General features: G+C 53.1%; 1 protein-coding gene across 1 annotated transcript; it reads left to right on the forward strand.

The window, feature by feature from the left end:
* The first annotated feature begins 72 nt into the window (after positions 1 to 72).
* On the forward strand, positions 73 to 13,590 carry PSMD3 (proteasome 26S subunit, non-ATPase 3). Its single transcript, XM_024573193.3, has 12 exons — positions 73 to 454; positions 2,644 to 2,834; positions 4,160 to 4,297; positions 5,954 to 6,090; positions 6,987 to 7,177; positions 7,338 to 7,441; positions 10,836 to 10,950; positions 11,050 to 11,169; positions 11,299 to 11,402; positions 11,678 to 11,833; positions 12,832 to 12,882; positions 13,105 to 13,590. The coding sequence occupies exons 1-12, from the start codon at positions 238 to 240 to the stop codon at positions 13,180 to 13,182; spliced, it is 1,602 nt and encodes a 533-aa protein (XP_024428961.1). The 5' UTR covers positions 73 to 237; the 3' UTR covers positions 13,183 to 13,590.
* The last annotated feature ends 523 nt before the right edge of the window (positions 13,591 to 14,113 follow it).

Genomic DNA, 14,113 nt, shown 5'->3' on the forward strand with positions numbered 1-14,113 from the left:
TCCTGCACCTCGGCTGTTGATTTCTTTCCCCTGTGCTGACTCGGCCATCAGCCCGCTGGGGCTGGCGTTTCCCAGCAGACCCAGCGCTGGGAAGGGGTTTGCAGCTGCTCCGTCATCGTGCGGCCCGACGCGGTCCCGCGCTCGTGGATAGGCCCGGCTCGGTTCCTCCTCTGTGCTGCGAGGGCTCACGCGAGGCCCCGGCCTCAGTCTCCGGACTAGGCCGCGACCCTTGGTGCCATGAAGCAGGAGGGCTCGGCGCGCCGCCGCGGCGCGGACAAGGCGAAGCCGCCGCCCGGCGGAGGGGAGCAGGAACCACCGCCGCCCCCGGGCCCCCAGGACGTGGAGATGAAAGAGGAGGCGGCGACAGGTGGTGGGTCAACGGGGGAGGCTGACGGCAAGACGGCGGTGGCAGCTGAGCACTCCCAGCGAGAGCTGGACACCATCACCTTGGAGGGTACGAGAGCCTGGGCTGGGGACGTACCACGGTTACGGGTGACAGCGACCCGGGGATCCGACTTCTTGGGACCCCAGCGCAGCCTCCACCACCCCCTGTTCGTAAGGATCACTCCCGTCCAGGTGTCCGCTCCCACCGCCCTGACACTCCTGTCTCCAGCCCCAGTTACCCCAGGCTCAGGACTCACCTGGCCACACCTTCCCCACCCGGGGTTGCATCTAGAACTAGGTCTCACTGGGTCTGTAAATTCCCTCTCCTTCGTCCTCCGTCTGACCCGCTCCCATTTACATCTCACCAGACTGACTCTGTCGCGCCTTGATAGGTGATTGATCCCTCTAGAAACCATTGTCTGTGTGCAAAGGGGGTCAGGGTGACGCAGAGTAATGGCCCCCGAGTTTTAAGTGTGTACTGAGGTTTCTGTTGTGTTAGCTACCTTTAGCAAGACTCCCCTAAAAGGGCCCTTTCTACCTAGTATCTTGCTTTCTTGTTTATTTAATTAAGGTGCCCAAGCGATCCCACCTTTTTTTTCCCCCCTCTCCCTTCAAGCCCTTACTCCTACGCTGTTTCTAAAGGTTTAAACACATTACATGCTTTCAACTTGACCAATCACCTTTGTCTGAGTGCCTAACACTCGCCTTCTATCTAAACTATATACCAATCCCCCATTCTCTTCTCCCAGATGCCCGGTTCCCAGGTTCCCACCGTCCTCTTGTTCCTCCAAGTTCACATTTCACCTTTCCCAGTTACAGCATCCTGTCCACGTTTGCCGTGGGTAGAGTGAGAGCTTCCCACTCGGAGCCTGGTTCTGTTTTCTGTTCTGGATCAAGTGGGACTGGACTATTTCTTGGGTTTGCTTTCTACTAAACTGCTTGAGAAATTAACTCAGAAACGTTGAGATAGACAAAGTTATGCTTCTGAGTGGTGTGTTTGAGGCTGTGATAGAGCTGACTGCATCAGCTCCGACTCTGAAGTTGGGGAACAGACTCAGCATCTGAGAAATACCTTTTTACCTAAAACAATGACAGCCAGTGGCAAAGGTGCCACTCAGCCTTCCTGTTGGGCACGTACATACGTTTCTTATAAACGCTTCATTTTCTTATTATAAAGTAATTCATGTTCATTGTAGGAATTTTAGAAAACATGAGAAGTCTCAAATATAGCAGGGGTGGGGGAAATAACCACGGTTACCATTTTTTCCTGTGAATTTTTAACCTGCTCTCCCGTAATTGGGATCATGTCATATGTACAGTTTGAAACAGGCATAACTAAATACAGGTGATTTGTGTGCTTTCATTTAACACATCCACACACAGTATTCAATTTATTCCAGAAACATTCATTGACCTGATGTAGTGGCTAAGAATGCAAGCTCTAGAAATAGTTTCTTCATCTCTATCATGAGAGTAACAGTATCTGCTTCCTTGGGTTGTTCTGAAGATGAAGACGCTTAAAACTGCCTGGCACGTGATGAACACATAGTAAACCCTCCATAAATATTAGCTGTTATTATGTCATTACTGTAATATGCATTCCCTTATTAGACATTTAAGTTGTTTCCAGTTTCTTATTCTTATAAATAGCTATGCAGCTATATAGTTTTTTCTTCAGTATAGAATATTACATGCCTGAGTCAAAGGGTAAGTGTTTTTAAGGTTTTGGATAGGGGGTTGTCCAGAAAAACTGTTCTGGTTTATATTATACTAGCAGAAATGTCCTGTTCACCCATATTTATCTTAATCATTTATATAGGGTCTTTGTAGGATAAGAATATGAGTTTTTGATCACGTTTGTTGTACATATTTTTCTTTTTTTGAGATCAAGTTCATCAGTCGTGTGTGTGTATGTGATTTCTCCCACTGTTTACATTTAGAAAGTATTTTCCTATTTAGAGATCTGATAAATATCCATGTGTTTGTTTCTCATCATTTTTTTTCTTTTCTTCCTGTTTCTGATAGCCTGTTCTCCTTCCCACACCCAGCTTTATTTTTCTCTGGCTCTTGGTGATGTCTTAAAATCACTGTATGGCATCCATAAGTATTGCTTAACCCTATTAGGGCAAAAGAGGTGACTGGCCACATCCTGCCCTTTTGTAAGAGGCTCCTGAGAACTACTTGCCTGGAGTTGGGCAAGGGTGCAGAGGTAGAAGGATGTGGAAGTAACATTATTTTTCCTCCCCTGGTCCTTCACAGACATCAAGGAGCATGTGAAACAGCTGGAGAAGGCAGTTTCGGGCAAGGAGCCTCGATTCGTGCTGAGGGCCCTGCGGATGCTGCCTTCCACATCACGCCGCCTCAACCACTATGTTCTGTATAAGGCTGTGCATGGCTTCTTCACCTCAAATACCACCACTCGAGACTTCTTGCTATCCTTTTTGGAAGAGGTGAGCGTCAGGTGCATGCTAGAGACTTGTTACCTGTTGTACCAGAGTAATGAAGCAAAGCAGCCCATTTTAATACTTAGTGCCCGCGAACAAAGGAACCATCCTTCCACCCTGTAGTGTCATTCTTCCGAGTCAGGGAAAGGAGCTGGGAATCAGGAACCTTCCAACCAAACTTGTTTCCCACTGCCTCCCAACACAGACCCTCTCCTCCAGTTGGGTGACGTCTCCATTGTCCTAGGAGAAGGTGCCACCACCTCTTTGCCTCTGAGGTTCACCATGCAGGAAGAATAAAATAGTGGTTAAGAGCACAGGGTTTGGAGGTAGAGCTGAATTTGAATCCAACCTCTATCATTTGGTACCTGTGGGACTTGAGCTGAGCAAGTAACCTGACCTCCTTGTGCTTCATTTTCCTCATTTGTTAAACATGATGAACAGATGTGGGGGCTGCTGTGGGGGAGGAGGAGGTATAAAGCTCTTAGGATGGTGTCTGGCGCATGGTGAATGCTGATGAAGTTAGTTTAGTAGAGGTTGCAGTCTCTGCGCAGGGAGGGGCCTTCCCTTTTCCTTTCTGGCTGTAAAATCCCCCGTATCTTTTGTGGTACGTGGTCCAGGTCCTGCTCCATCTCAAGCCTCATTTATTTGGCTGCCTTCATCCCTAAAATCCTGTATACTTGCAGTCTGTTCCGTAGATGGGAAAGCTCAGAAAAATCCCTCGAGGTGGAATGATAATGGGTTAATTGTCAGGGAAGGGGGAAAGCCCCCTCCCTCAACCCCACCTGGGATGGTTTTTAACCTTTACATCCCTGAACTCACCGCTGTGATCACTTTTGGGGCTGTTCACATCACTCCAGTTGGGTGATTAAAACTAAGTACTATGTATAAGTCAGTTTCACCACATTTCTTTGTTCCCACAAGAAGAAAAACTTTCTTGTTTCATTATTGTTGATCTCATCTCTGGAATTATGTCCTTTATTAAACCTGTCTGGTACAATTATAGTAGTTCAGGTGTGGCGGTTCAATCTCTTCACTTAGGTGGTAGGCTCTGTGCGCAGCTCTTTCAGCATCCCTTCCGCCCCATCACGTTCTGTGACACTGTCAGTTACACTCCTGTGACTCTCTTCTGTTTATTGTACTGCCAGCCTCGTTGATTCCCTTCAGAAAGAGACTGTCATCTTTTTTATCCCCAGCACCTAGGAAAGTCTTGGTACCTGTTAAGCATTCTCTATTTGTTGAAATGGTAGTCCCCATACATAGTGAGTGCTCAATACATTTTCGACTGACTGATCTGACCGAGTTTTTCCGTGGTAACTCATGTCCTCTCCTAGCCCATGGACACAGAAGCTGATTTACAGTTCCGTCCCCGGACAGGAAAAGCTGCCTCGGCGCCCCTCCTGCCTGAAGTGGAAGCCTATCTACAACTCCTGGTGGTCATCTTCCTGATGAACAGCAAGCGCTACAAGGAGGTACCTAGGCCCAGAGAGAGGGATTCACGCGTCCTGAGCAGCGCGAGGTGTTTGCGGGGGAGATTGCCTCTAGTGAGAAAAACGGAGATGATCCCTGCTACTAACCATCCCCGGCCTCTCCCTGCAGTGGGCATGCACCTAACCCACAGCCAGAGAAGACCCCTCAGCTTCTCCTTGGGCACCAAGGGAAAGTGCTGGCAGTGGTCATTCCGCACACCTGGCTATGGCACAGTACCAGTGTAGTGGGTTCCTTTGGGAAAGTGGAGGATATGGAGACAGAAAGACCGGGGTTCAAATCTCAGCGGTACCACAGGCAAATTAATTTCTCCTAGTTGTATGTAAAGTAGGGGAAACGATGCTCAATTATAAGATTATTGTTGGTATTAAATTTAAAAATGTGCAAAAATAATTAGCATAATGGCCTGTGCATAGTAAGCTTTCACAATATTTTAATAAATAACAACTCATTATGGAACTGAACAGCTCCATTTTGGATGTTATATTACACTTCGCCACTCCCTCCACTCTGGGCCAGCGTTTCTGTCAGTCGTATCAGCTGTCCCAAGAGCATGCTGAAAACATGACAGGTCGCCCTGGCTGGTGCGGCTCAGTGGATTGAGCACCGGCCTGCAAACCAAAAGGTCACTGGTTCAATTCCAGGTCAGGACACGTGGCTGGGTTGCAGGCCAGGTCCCCATTGGGGGTGTGTGAGAGGCAACCACACATTGATGTTTCTCTCCCTCTCTTTGTCTCTCCCTTCCCCTCTCTCTAAAAATAAATAAAGAAAAGCTTTTTAAGAAGAAAGAGAAATGACAGATCCCACCCCTCAGTTCCCTGGGTTGTTTTTTTTTTCCTTTCCTTACAACTGGTTGTTTTTAAGATACAATTCGCCCCCTTTAAAGTGCACAGTTTGGTGGGTTTTGGTATATTCACAAGGTTGTACAACTATCACCACTACCCAAATCCAGAACAGTGTAATCACCCCGAAAAGAAACACTCTGCCTCTTAGTAGTCACTCTCCATTCTCCCCTTACCCAGCCCCGGCACCCACTACTCTGTCTCAGGACGTTCCTGTTTATGTAAACGGAATTACAGAGGTTGCTTTTGTGTCTGGCTCCTTTCACTTAACATAATGTTTTCTGGTTTATCCATATTTAAGATTTTATTTATTTATTCTTAGAGAAAGAGGAAGGGAGGGAGAGAAAGAGAGGGAGGGAAACATTGATGAGAGATACATCAGTTGGCTGCCTCTCACATGCCCCCAGCCAGGGACCCAGCCCGCAACCCAGGCATGTGCCCTGGCCGGGAATCAAACCAGCGACCTTTCGGTTCACAGGCCAGCACTCACTCACAATCCACTCACAATCCACTGAGCCACACCAGCCAGGGCTGTACTCCATTTTTAAAGCTAAATAATATTCTAGGGTATGGATGTAGCACATTTTGTTTAGTTATCAGGTGCTGGACACTTTCTTTCTACTCTTTGGTTGTTAATAATGCTACTATGAACATTGTATACAAGTTTTTGTGTGAACAAATGTTTCCCATTCTCTTGGATATATGCCTAGAAGGGGAATTGCTGCTGGCTCATGTGATGGCTCAGTGTTTAACTTTTTGAGGAACAACCACTCAGTTCTCTTCTGGCTGCCTCTCCAGGCACAGAAGACCTCCGATGATCTGATGCAGAAGATCAGCACTCAGAACCGCCGGGCCCTGGACCTGGTGGCTGCAAAGTGTTACTATTACCATGCCCGGGTCTATGAGTTCCTGGACAAGCTGGATGTGGTGCGCAGGTACAGGTGGCCAAGGGGGCCTCTCCCAGCCTTTTGGGCCGGAGATGTGGTTAGTCACTACCACAGAGCTATGTACTTGCAGAGGGCGCTAAGCTGGTAGATGGTAGATGTGAAGTGCCCAGAAGGAAATGGGGGCAGTGGGTAACATGCCCTGCCGTGCGAGGGTGGAAAGAGAGACTGCTATCAGATGAAGGACTGGAGATGACCACTGAGCTATTAGGAACTGTCCCCCATCTCTTCCCTTCACCCCACGTCAGGACTGATTGGTAGATCCAGAGTGGAACAACAGGCTGGGAAACATTTCACTCCTCTGCTTAAAGCTGCAGTGGCGCCCCATTTCCTACGGGGAAGAGCCAAAGACCCCCACATGCCCTGACCCCCGTCACTGCCTCCATGACTTTATCTCCCACTGCTCCCCCCACCAGCTCCTCAGCCGCCCCGGCCTCCTGCTCATCCTCAGCGTGCCAGACACGCTGCTCCCAGAGCCTGTGTGCTGGCTCTTCCCTGTGCTGAGAACGCTCTTCTCCCTGCCTCCTGCAAGCGTTGTTTAATTGTTTTACCAGTTGTTCCTCCCCATGAGTCCTCCGACCAAGCTGTTTAAAACCATCCCCGCCTCCTCCCCACCTTCCGCATCGCACTCACCCTGGTTTCTCCTGCAGCACAGTGCACGAACTTCCCATGGTTGCCCTCCGTCTGCCCCCCTAGGGTGTAGGCTCCCTGAGAGCAGAGCTCCGTCCTTTTCGTGGACCTAGAATAGTTCCCTGACCGTTCTGTGAACAACCAGAAGAGCCGTTTGTGTCACGCCTTTAGGACTGGAGAGCAAAGGAAGAGGTCAGGAGCAGTTCAAAGAGTTGTTATTTGAGACCTTTGACATCCTTTTTCTCTCCGTCTTGCAGCTTCTTGCACGCGCGGCTGCGGACAGCCACCTTGCGGCACGACGCCGACGGGCAGGCCACCCTGCTGAACCTCCTGCTGCGGAACTACCTGCACTACAGCCTGTACGACCAGGCCGAGAAGCTGGTGTCCAAGTCCGTGTTCCCCGAGCAGGCCAGCAACAACGAGTGGGCGAGGTACCTCTACTACACAGGTGAGCAGGGGGCCCGACCCCAAACCCAGAAGGTGTCTCGGGCTTTCTTGGCCAACGTTTTCTAAAACGTTGGTGCATGAGAGGCGCTTTTGGCACGCTGGTTTGTAAGGGGCTCCAATGGTGCTGTTCTGCTGACCCGCTCTTCTCGCCTGCACCCCAGGGCGGATCAAAGCCATCCAGCTGGAGTACTCCGAGGCCCGGAGAACGATGACCAACGCCCTGCGCAAGGCCCCTCAGCACACGGCTGTGGGCTTCAAACAGACTGTGAGCGGCAATTCTCGTCCCTCCGCTGTGTGCTCCGCTGCTCGAATTTTAGTCCCGTTTCCCTGCGTAGGGGGCCAGGGAGGGCTTCCTGAATCCTCCTCGTGCAAAGAGTTGCGTCACACGTCTCTGCGCGACATTGTTCAGAGCACAGGAAGCAGACGCCACCTGCAGCTGTGGCAGTTGGGGTTCAGACCTTAGTGGGTAGGGTTAGAATGTTCCTGATTCCCCAGCCTTTCTCACAGTTGTCCCGGGCACAGGCACGGACTGTTGGTAAACCTCAGGCCCTTAACTGGTCCCTGGTGTGCCCATCGGGGAGCAGGGCTGCCTGTGGCCAGGGACCCTAGAAAATCTCCAGAAGGCTGAGTGATTCCGGTGGAGGTAAACCTTGGCCCCCGAGAACTATCAGGCACCAAGGGCTGTTTGCTTTTGGTTTGTTTGAGTGTTGACCTTGGTATGTAGGCACTGAGAGGGATAACAGGGTTAAGAGGGTTGAGAGAAACATCAATGTGTGGTTGCCTCTGACACACCCCCAATGGGGACCTGGCCTGCAACCCAGCCACGTATCCTGACCTGGAATTGAACCAGTGACCTTTCGGTTCACAGGCCGGTGCTCAATCCACTTTTCCTCGAAGGAAAAGAACTGTGACTCAGAAAGGCTTAGGGCCTTAGGGCCTAGTAGCCCAAATTTGGACGAGACGCTCCCGACTGTAAGCCTTTGCTCCCACCTTCACACAGTGTCACCTCCCTGGTGGCCTTGAAAGAGATCAGATTGAAGATACACAGTGATTAGGGCAGTGTGGCAGGAGATTCGGTTGGTTTCTGTTCAGAAGTGCATAGAAAGGAAGGTTTGGTTTTGGTCAAATAATTGAGGAGGTCTTAAAGAAAAATACTGAATCTGACGGGTGCTGTAGAGGTGGGAGCAACTTTCGCAGGAAGGAGTGGCTTTCAGACAGGCGGGGCGCGAGCAGGTGGTTGGATGGCTTACCGTGTTGGACAGACTGGGAGTTCTTTCTGAAAATCACCGACAGCACAGGGGATTGGCGTGCAGGCGGTGTCCACGTGCTGGGAGTGGAGGCTGAAGGGTAAAGCGGTGTTTTCAAACCCTACTTCCCTGTGGGTGAATAAGGTTTCCAAGTTTCCTGTGGTGGAGCCAGGTGGGAGGAAGGAGCAGAGAGCCGGAGTGAGGTCTCTGGCCAGGGGACTGTTGGTGAGGGAGTAGGAAAGAGGTGGGATGGTTGCTTGGGGGGGAACGAAGCAGAGTTGGGGGGACTTCCCATCCAGAAAGACTTGAGCAAGTAGATGATAGGACAAGGCCTTGAAAGAATTGGGAAGGAACGGAGTGAGGAGCACAAGCAGAGAAGCTGGCTTTCAGTCACAAGGGGGAAGAGGAGGATGGGAGAAAAGAGACCTCAGGGTTAAAGTGGAGTCCACTGCAGAACACTCCGGAAGCTTATTCATCCATAGTAAAGTCCACATTCTCTCCCGGGGTGATCTTACTGCTTTCGTAGCTCAACTCTGACCTCCATGGTGCTTCACCCAAGTCCATTACTGTCACAGTCTGCTCAGGCCCCCTTAACAGGGTGCCCAGGCGGGCGACTCACACAGCAGAAACGTGTCTCTTCACAGTTCTGGAGGCCGGAAGTCCAAGGTCAGGGTGTCAGTATGGTCAGGTCCTGGTGAGAGCCCTCCCTCCGCCGTGACTGTGTCTTCATTTCCTCTTGTGAGGACACCGGTCACGCTGGGTCATGGCCCACTTGTGACCTCATTTCACCTTAACCACCGCATCAAAGACTCTGTTTCCGAACATAGTCACATTTGGGGGTGCTGGGGAGTTAGGGCTTTAACCTGTGAGCTTGGGGCTCACAGTTCCACCCGTAACGCTAATCCTGACTCCTCAGGAACACCAGGCCTACAGGCCCAACCTCCCCCACACACCCCTGTGCAGGCCCTCGCTGGCGCCTCCCACTCAGCTTGTCCAGACAGACCCCCCAGCCCCCGGTTGCCCACTGACAAGTCCCTTCTGCTCTCCCCACTGATTGAGTTAGGAGCCTCCGGATCATCAGACTCCCCCACCCCTCCTTCCCCATCACGAAGTTGTGTGTCGATTTGCCTCCACCTCTTCTGTCTTTGTCTCCTCTCTGATGTTGCCAATGCCCTTGTTAGGGCCACTGACATTCCTGGCCACCGCTGTCCCCTCCGCCAGCCCAGCTTCTACACCAACCACTGCTGGGCCAGGCAGAGCTGCAGGCCTGTCTTTGCCTTGCCTAGGAAGCTCGCGTTGCTCCCCCTGGCCTGCCCGGTAGAGTATCTTAAGTCTCGTGAGGTAGGCAGGCCAGGTATTACTGCTGTGACTATTGCACCCATTTTAGGGATGAGGAAACCAAGGACTCAGTTCCTGAGCATTTTTTAGCTGGTGAATACAGGCTAGCATCGTCTCCAAACTCAGTTCAGACAGTGCATCCCCAGCCTGGCCTGTCATCCCTCCTGATATCCCCCTGCCTCCTCCGAGGGGTGCCCTCACACTTGGCCTGCATCTTTTCCAGCCTGCTCCCTTGGCTCAGATGTCCTCCCTCCTTTTTCTGCTTCATCAGAATCCCTCAGGCTTGTGTTAACCTGTGCCATTTCCATGGGTTTCCCCGCGCTCCTAGGTTTCTCCCAGGGACAGGGCAGCCTTGTGGCATGTGGGGGGCGAAGAGTGTTTGCCTGGTGTGGGCATGATTGCTGCTGCCCATTTTAACCCCTTCCCTCCCTCGTGACACTTGCTTTCATATGATTTAGCTGTCTGTGGGAAGGAAGCTCCTTAATTACTGGGCATCCTCAGCTCCACCGTGGTTTTTCTTGCCCGGTGCTAACTCCCCAGGAGGCACTGTTCAGAAATGCCTCACAGTCTCATGAAGGAGGAAGGGCCCGATTTCACGGGCAGCCTTCTGTGGCCATACATGGCTCATTCACTGCGGATCGGCCAGGCCCCTTTCCTGTGCTTCTGCCCCTACCCCGACGCTAGATCTACACGTCGTTCTCCTCCTCTCCTCCAGTGCCCCTCTGCCTCCCTAACCAGCATCTCCAGTCGGCTCCCGGTCCATCCCCTTGGTCTGCACCCTGTTCCCTCTGTTTCTGATACACCTCAGAGCAGGTGTGTGCGCCGGGCCGGCTGAAAGGGCGCTTGGGGCTGAGTGTGGTCGAAGGGTCAGGGAGTCCCAGGCTCTGGCTCTGCAGGCAGAGCTTTGACTCCCTGCCTGGCGCAGGTCCCGGCATTTTTCCTCTCCCCATGGGCCTGATCCCAGTGCCACTGTCCCCGTTTCCCAGGGTATCTGACTGAATCGAAGCCCCATTTCATTCTCTTGCACCTGGTGGGACTCCCTGCCCACTGTGTGCCTGTGTCACACCCTGCCAGGTGCACAAGCTTCTCATCGTGGTGGAGCTGTTGCTGGGGGAGATCCCGGACCGGCTGCAGTTCCGTCAGCCGTCTCTCAAGCGCTCGCTCATGCCCTACTTCCTTCTGACCCAAGGTAAGGCCGGCCCCCCCAGGGCTTGCCAGACTCCCTGGCACTGTGGCCTCTGGTGCACAAGCCCATTTGCATCATCTGATCTCTCCCTCCCCTCTACAGCTGTCCGGACAGGAAACCTAGCCAAGTTCAACCAGGTCCTGGACCAGTTTGGGGAGAAGTTTCAGGCAGATGGGACCTACACCCTAATCATCCGACTACGACACAACGTCATTAAGACAGGTATGGGTCGGGGCCGCTGGGAGAGCAGGACCCAGACCAGGCTCCCCGCAGAGACAAGGATAGCCCTGCGGGTGCCCGAGGGCAGCGTGGGGTCCGTGCCCTGCCGACCCACCGCTCCTCCTCTCCCAGGTGTGCGCATGATCAGCCTGTCCTATTCCCGAATCTCCCTGGCTGACATCGCCCAGAAGCTACAGCTGGATAGTCCAGAGGATGCAGAGTTCATTGTGGCCAAGGTGGGGCTGGTCCAGGGACCGCAGCTGTCACCTTCCTGCCTGCCTTCGGGGGATGGGAATGGGGGGAAATGGCCGAGGAGGGGCATGGGTAGGCGGCGGCACTGTCTCTTCAGGGGTGCCAGTCGTGCACTGCGGCCAGGAAGCTGCCAGCGAGTGAGGAGTGTGCGTGTGTGAGTGAGCGTGTGCGAGTAAGGAGGACAGAGAGATGGGACAAGATGGTCCAGGGCTTAGAGGATGGGCTCCCTGGTGACTTTTCCTCCCCTCGGGGCCTGCAGGCCATCCGGGACGGCGTCATTGAGGCCAGCATCAACCACGAGAAGGGCTACGTGCAGTCCAAGGAGATGATTGACATCTATTCCACCCGGGAGCCCCAGCTCGCCTTCCACCAGCGCATCTCCTTCTGCCTAGACATCCACAACATGTCCGTCAAGGTGAGGAGTACTTGGCCGCGGGCGCCAGCCGAGCAGCCACATGCGCACCCTCCCCGCTCGTGGTTTCCGCAGAGAAGGTTGGCGTGGTTGGGGGCCCAGTTCCTGGCCCATCTGTAGAATTGCTGCCAGGGCAGAGGCCACCAGGGGGCAGAGGACTTTGTTTGTGGGCCTCTGGCACCTTCTGTTGTTTTTAAGGAGGACAGAGTTCAGAGTTTAGGGCTCTAGAATTGGCTCCAAATCGGAGTCATTTGCCTTCTCCGAGCCTTTATTTCTCCATCTGTGGCTGCGCTGATAGTAAGATATGACCCGCCCTACCTGCTTCGCAGGGGTGACGAGTTAAATGGAATCCCTGCCTTAAGACCCTTAGTGAAGTGTAAGCTGTTTAAGAGGAGGGCTGGTGTCTAGTTCCAGGAAGACTGCTGCAGCTCGTCCTGTGTCAGGCGCTGAGTTCGGTGCTGGTGCTGTGTGGCTTCTGTGTTTTTTCCTGGTCTCTCCCCCCGGCAGCCAAGGATAGTGCTGCCTTGCTTGCAGTTGGGCACAAGCCCTGCTCCCCGGGACACAAGGCTCTGTGTGGTCTGTCCCCTGTGTCTCTAGCGTCACTCCCCACTGTTACCCCCCCCTTTCCTATCCTTTCTTTTCCCCCATGCACCCCCCTGAACCCAGCCCAGACCTCTTCACACATGAATCCTCTGCCTGGACTCAGAGGATTCATTGCTTTTCCTACATTCCCACAACCAGTCCGTTCCGTTCCTCCTCTGTTCACTGCCATTTCCCCTGCCTGCCGATCCAGAGGGTTAGCCATTTATACCTCCAGTCTCCTAATTCTCTCTTTAGCATTTACCGCGTGGTATTGCAGGAATTCATTTCCTTGCCCAGCTTCCCCACTATACTACACTGGGGACTGAATAACCTATCTTTTCCATGTCGTGGTGCCTGACACAGTAAACATGTGTCACTCAATACCTTGTCATCTTGCCTCTCTCTCTGCTCTGCTTCAGGCCATGAGGTTTCCTCCCAAATCATACAACAAGGACTTGGAGTCTGCAGAGGTAAGTATGACTGGAAGATAGAACTTCCCTGCAGGAAGGAATGAGGAGAAGTTTCTGGAAGGTCTGGGGCAGGGATGCAGGGATGGCTCTGGAAGGTCTGGGGCAGGGATGCAGGGATGGCGGCTCCTAGCCTGGGGGTGTGTCGGGCGGGCGGAGCACTGAGCAAGAGGGCCCGCCTGGTCCTCAGCACGCGGCCTGGCCTCACTCCGTCTCTTTCCCCAGGAGCGGCGTGAGCGAGAGCAGCAGGACTTGGAGTTTGCCAAGGAGATGGCAGAAGATGATGATGATAGCTTCCCTTGAGCTGGGGGGCTGGGGAGGGGTGGGGTGAGTGGGGACTGGCTCTTTACCTTTCCCCCTTGAGGGTCCCTTGCCCAGGAAGCTGGCCCCTTTTCCCACACACAGCTCACAGCCTGCGTGTGTGCTATGTGCAGGGAGTGTGGGGGAGGTGGTGAGGGATGCATAGAGCCAGCCAGCCCCACCTCACCCCAGCGCCCCTCCCCAGCCGGTGACTCAGCACACAGTGGGCAGGAGGGCGGGCAGGTGGCCTCCCCAGGGCAGGGTCCTGGCTAGTGACGTGGGCGGCAGGATGGGGGGGAAAGACCTGTGCTCTCCCCCAGGGCACAGGGGACTTGAATTGGGACATGGGTCGGATTATATGTTTTTTGAAGCCTCAATTATGATTTTTAAACAATAAAAAGTTCTCCAAAGCTCTTTGCATCAGTTAATTACTATATCTGGCTCTCAGACCTGCCAGAGTTTTCCTAGTCTGGAGGTACCAGCCGCAGGAGCAGTCCGAGGACCCTGCCGCTGGAGGTGAGCAGGACGGCAGGGACAGCCGGGATCAGAAGGACCTGGGTGTGCTGTTCATGTCTAACCGACTCTCAAGTATTGGGTGAATCACTAACCCTCTCAGGCTCCTTTCTCTTACCTGTCGAAGGATTGGACTCGGTGACCTGCTGGCTCTAAAATTAGGAATCTAGACTCCTAGAGGATCTAGAAGGTGAGAGTCTGACCCTCCGGGGAGGTTTGCAGAGGAGAAGGGTCCCTCTAGGCTCCAGCAGAGCGGGGCTTTGCTCAGTTAGCCTCATGGACTGGGGGAAGGGCTCCTCGCCGAGAGCAGAGTGAGGTCAGGCTGGAGGGGACTTTCTGTGACACCCCGCCCACCTATACCAGCTGTGTATGGTGGGGAAATGCCAGCCTGGGTCTCTGTCTCCCAGCCATCAACAGCAGG

This window comes from Desmodus rotundus, chromosome 9 (assembly GCF_022682495.2).
Source record: "Desmodus rotundus isolate HL8 chromosome 9, HLdesRot8A.1, whole genome shotgun sequence".
Lineage (NCBI taxonomy): Eukaryota > Metazoa > Chordata > Mammalia > Chiroptera > Phyllostomidae > Desmodus > Desmodus rotundus.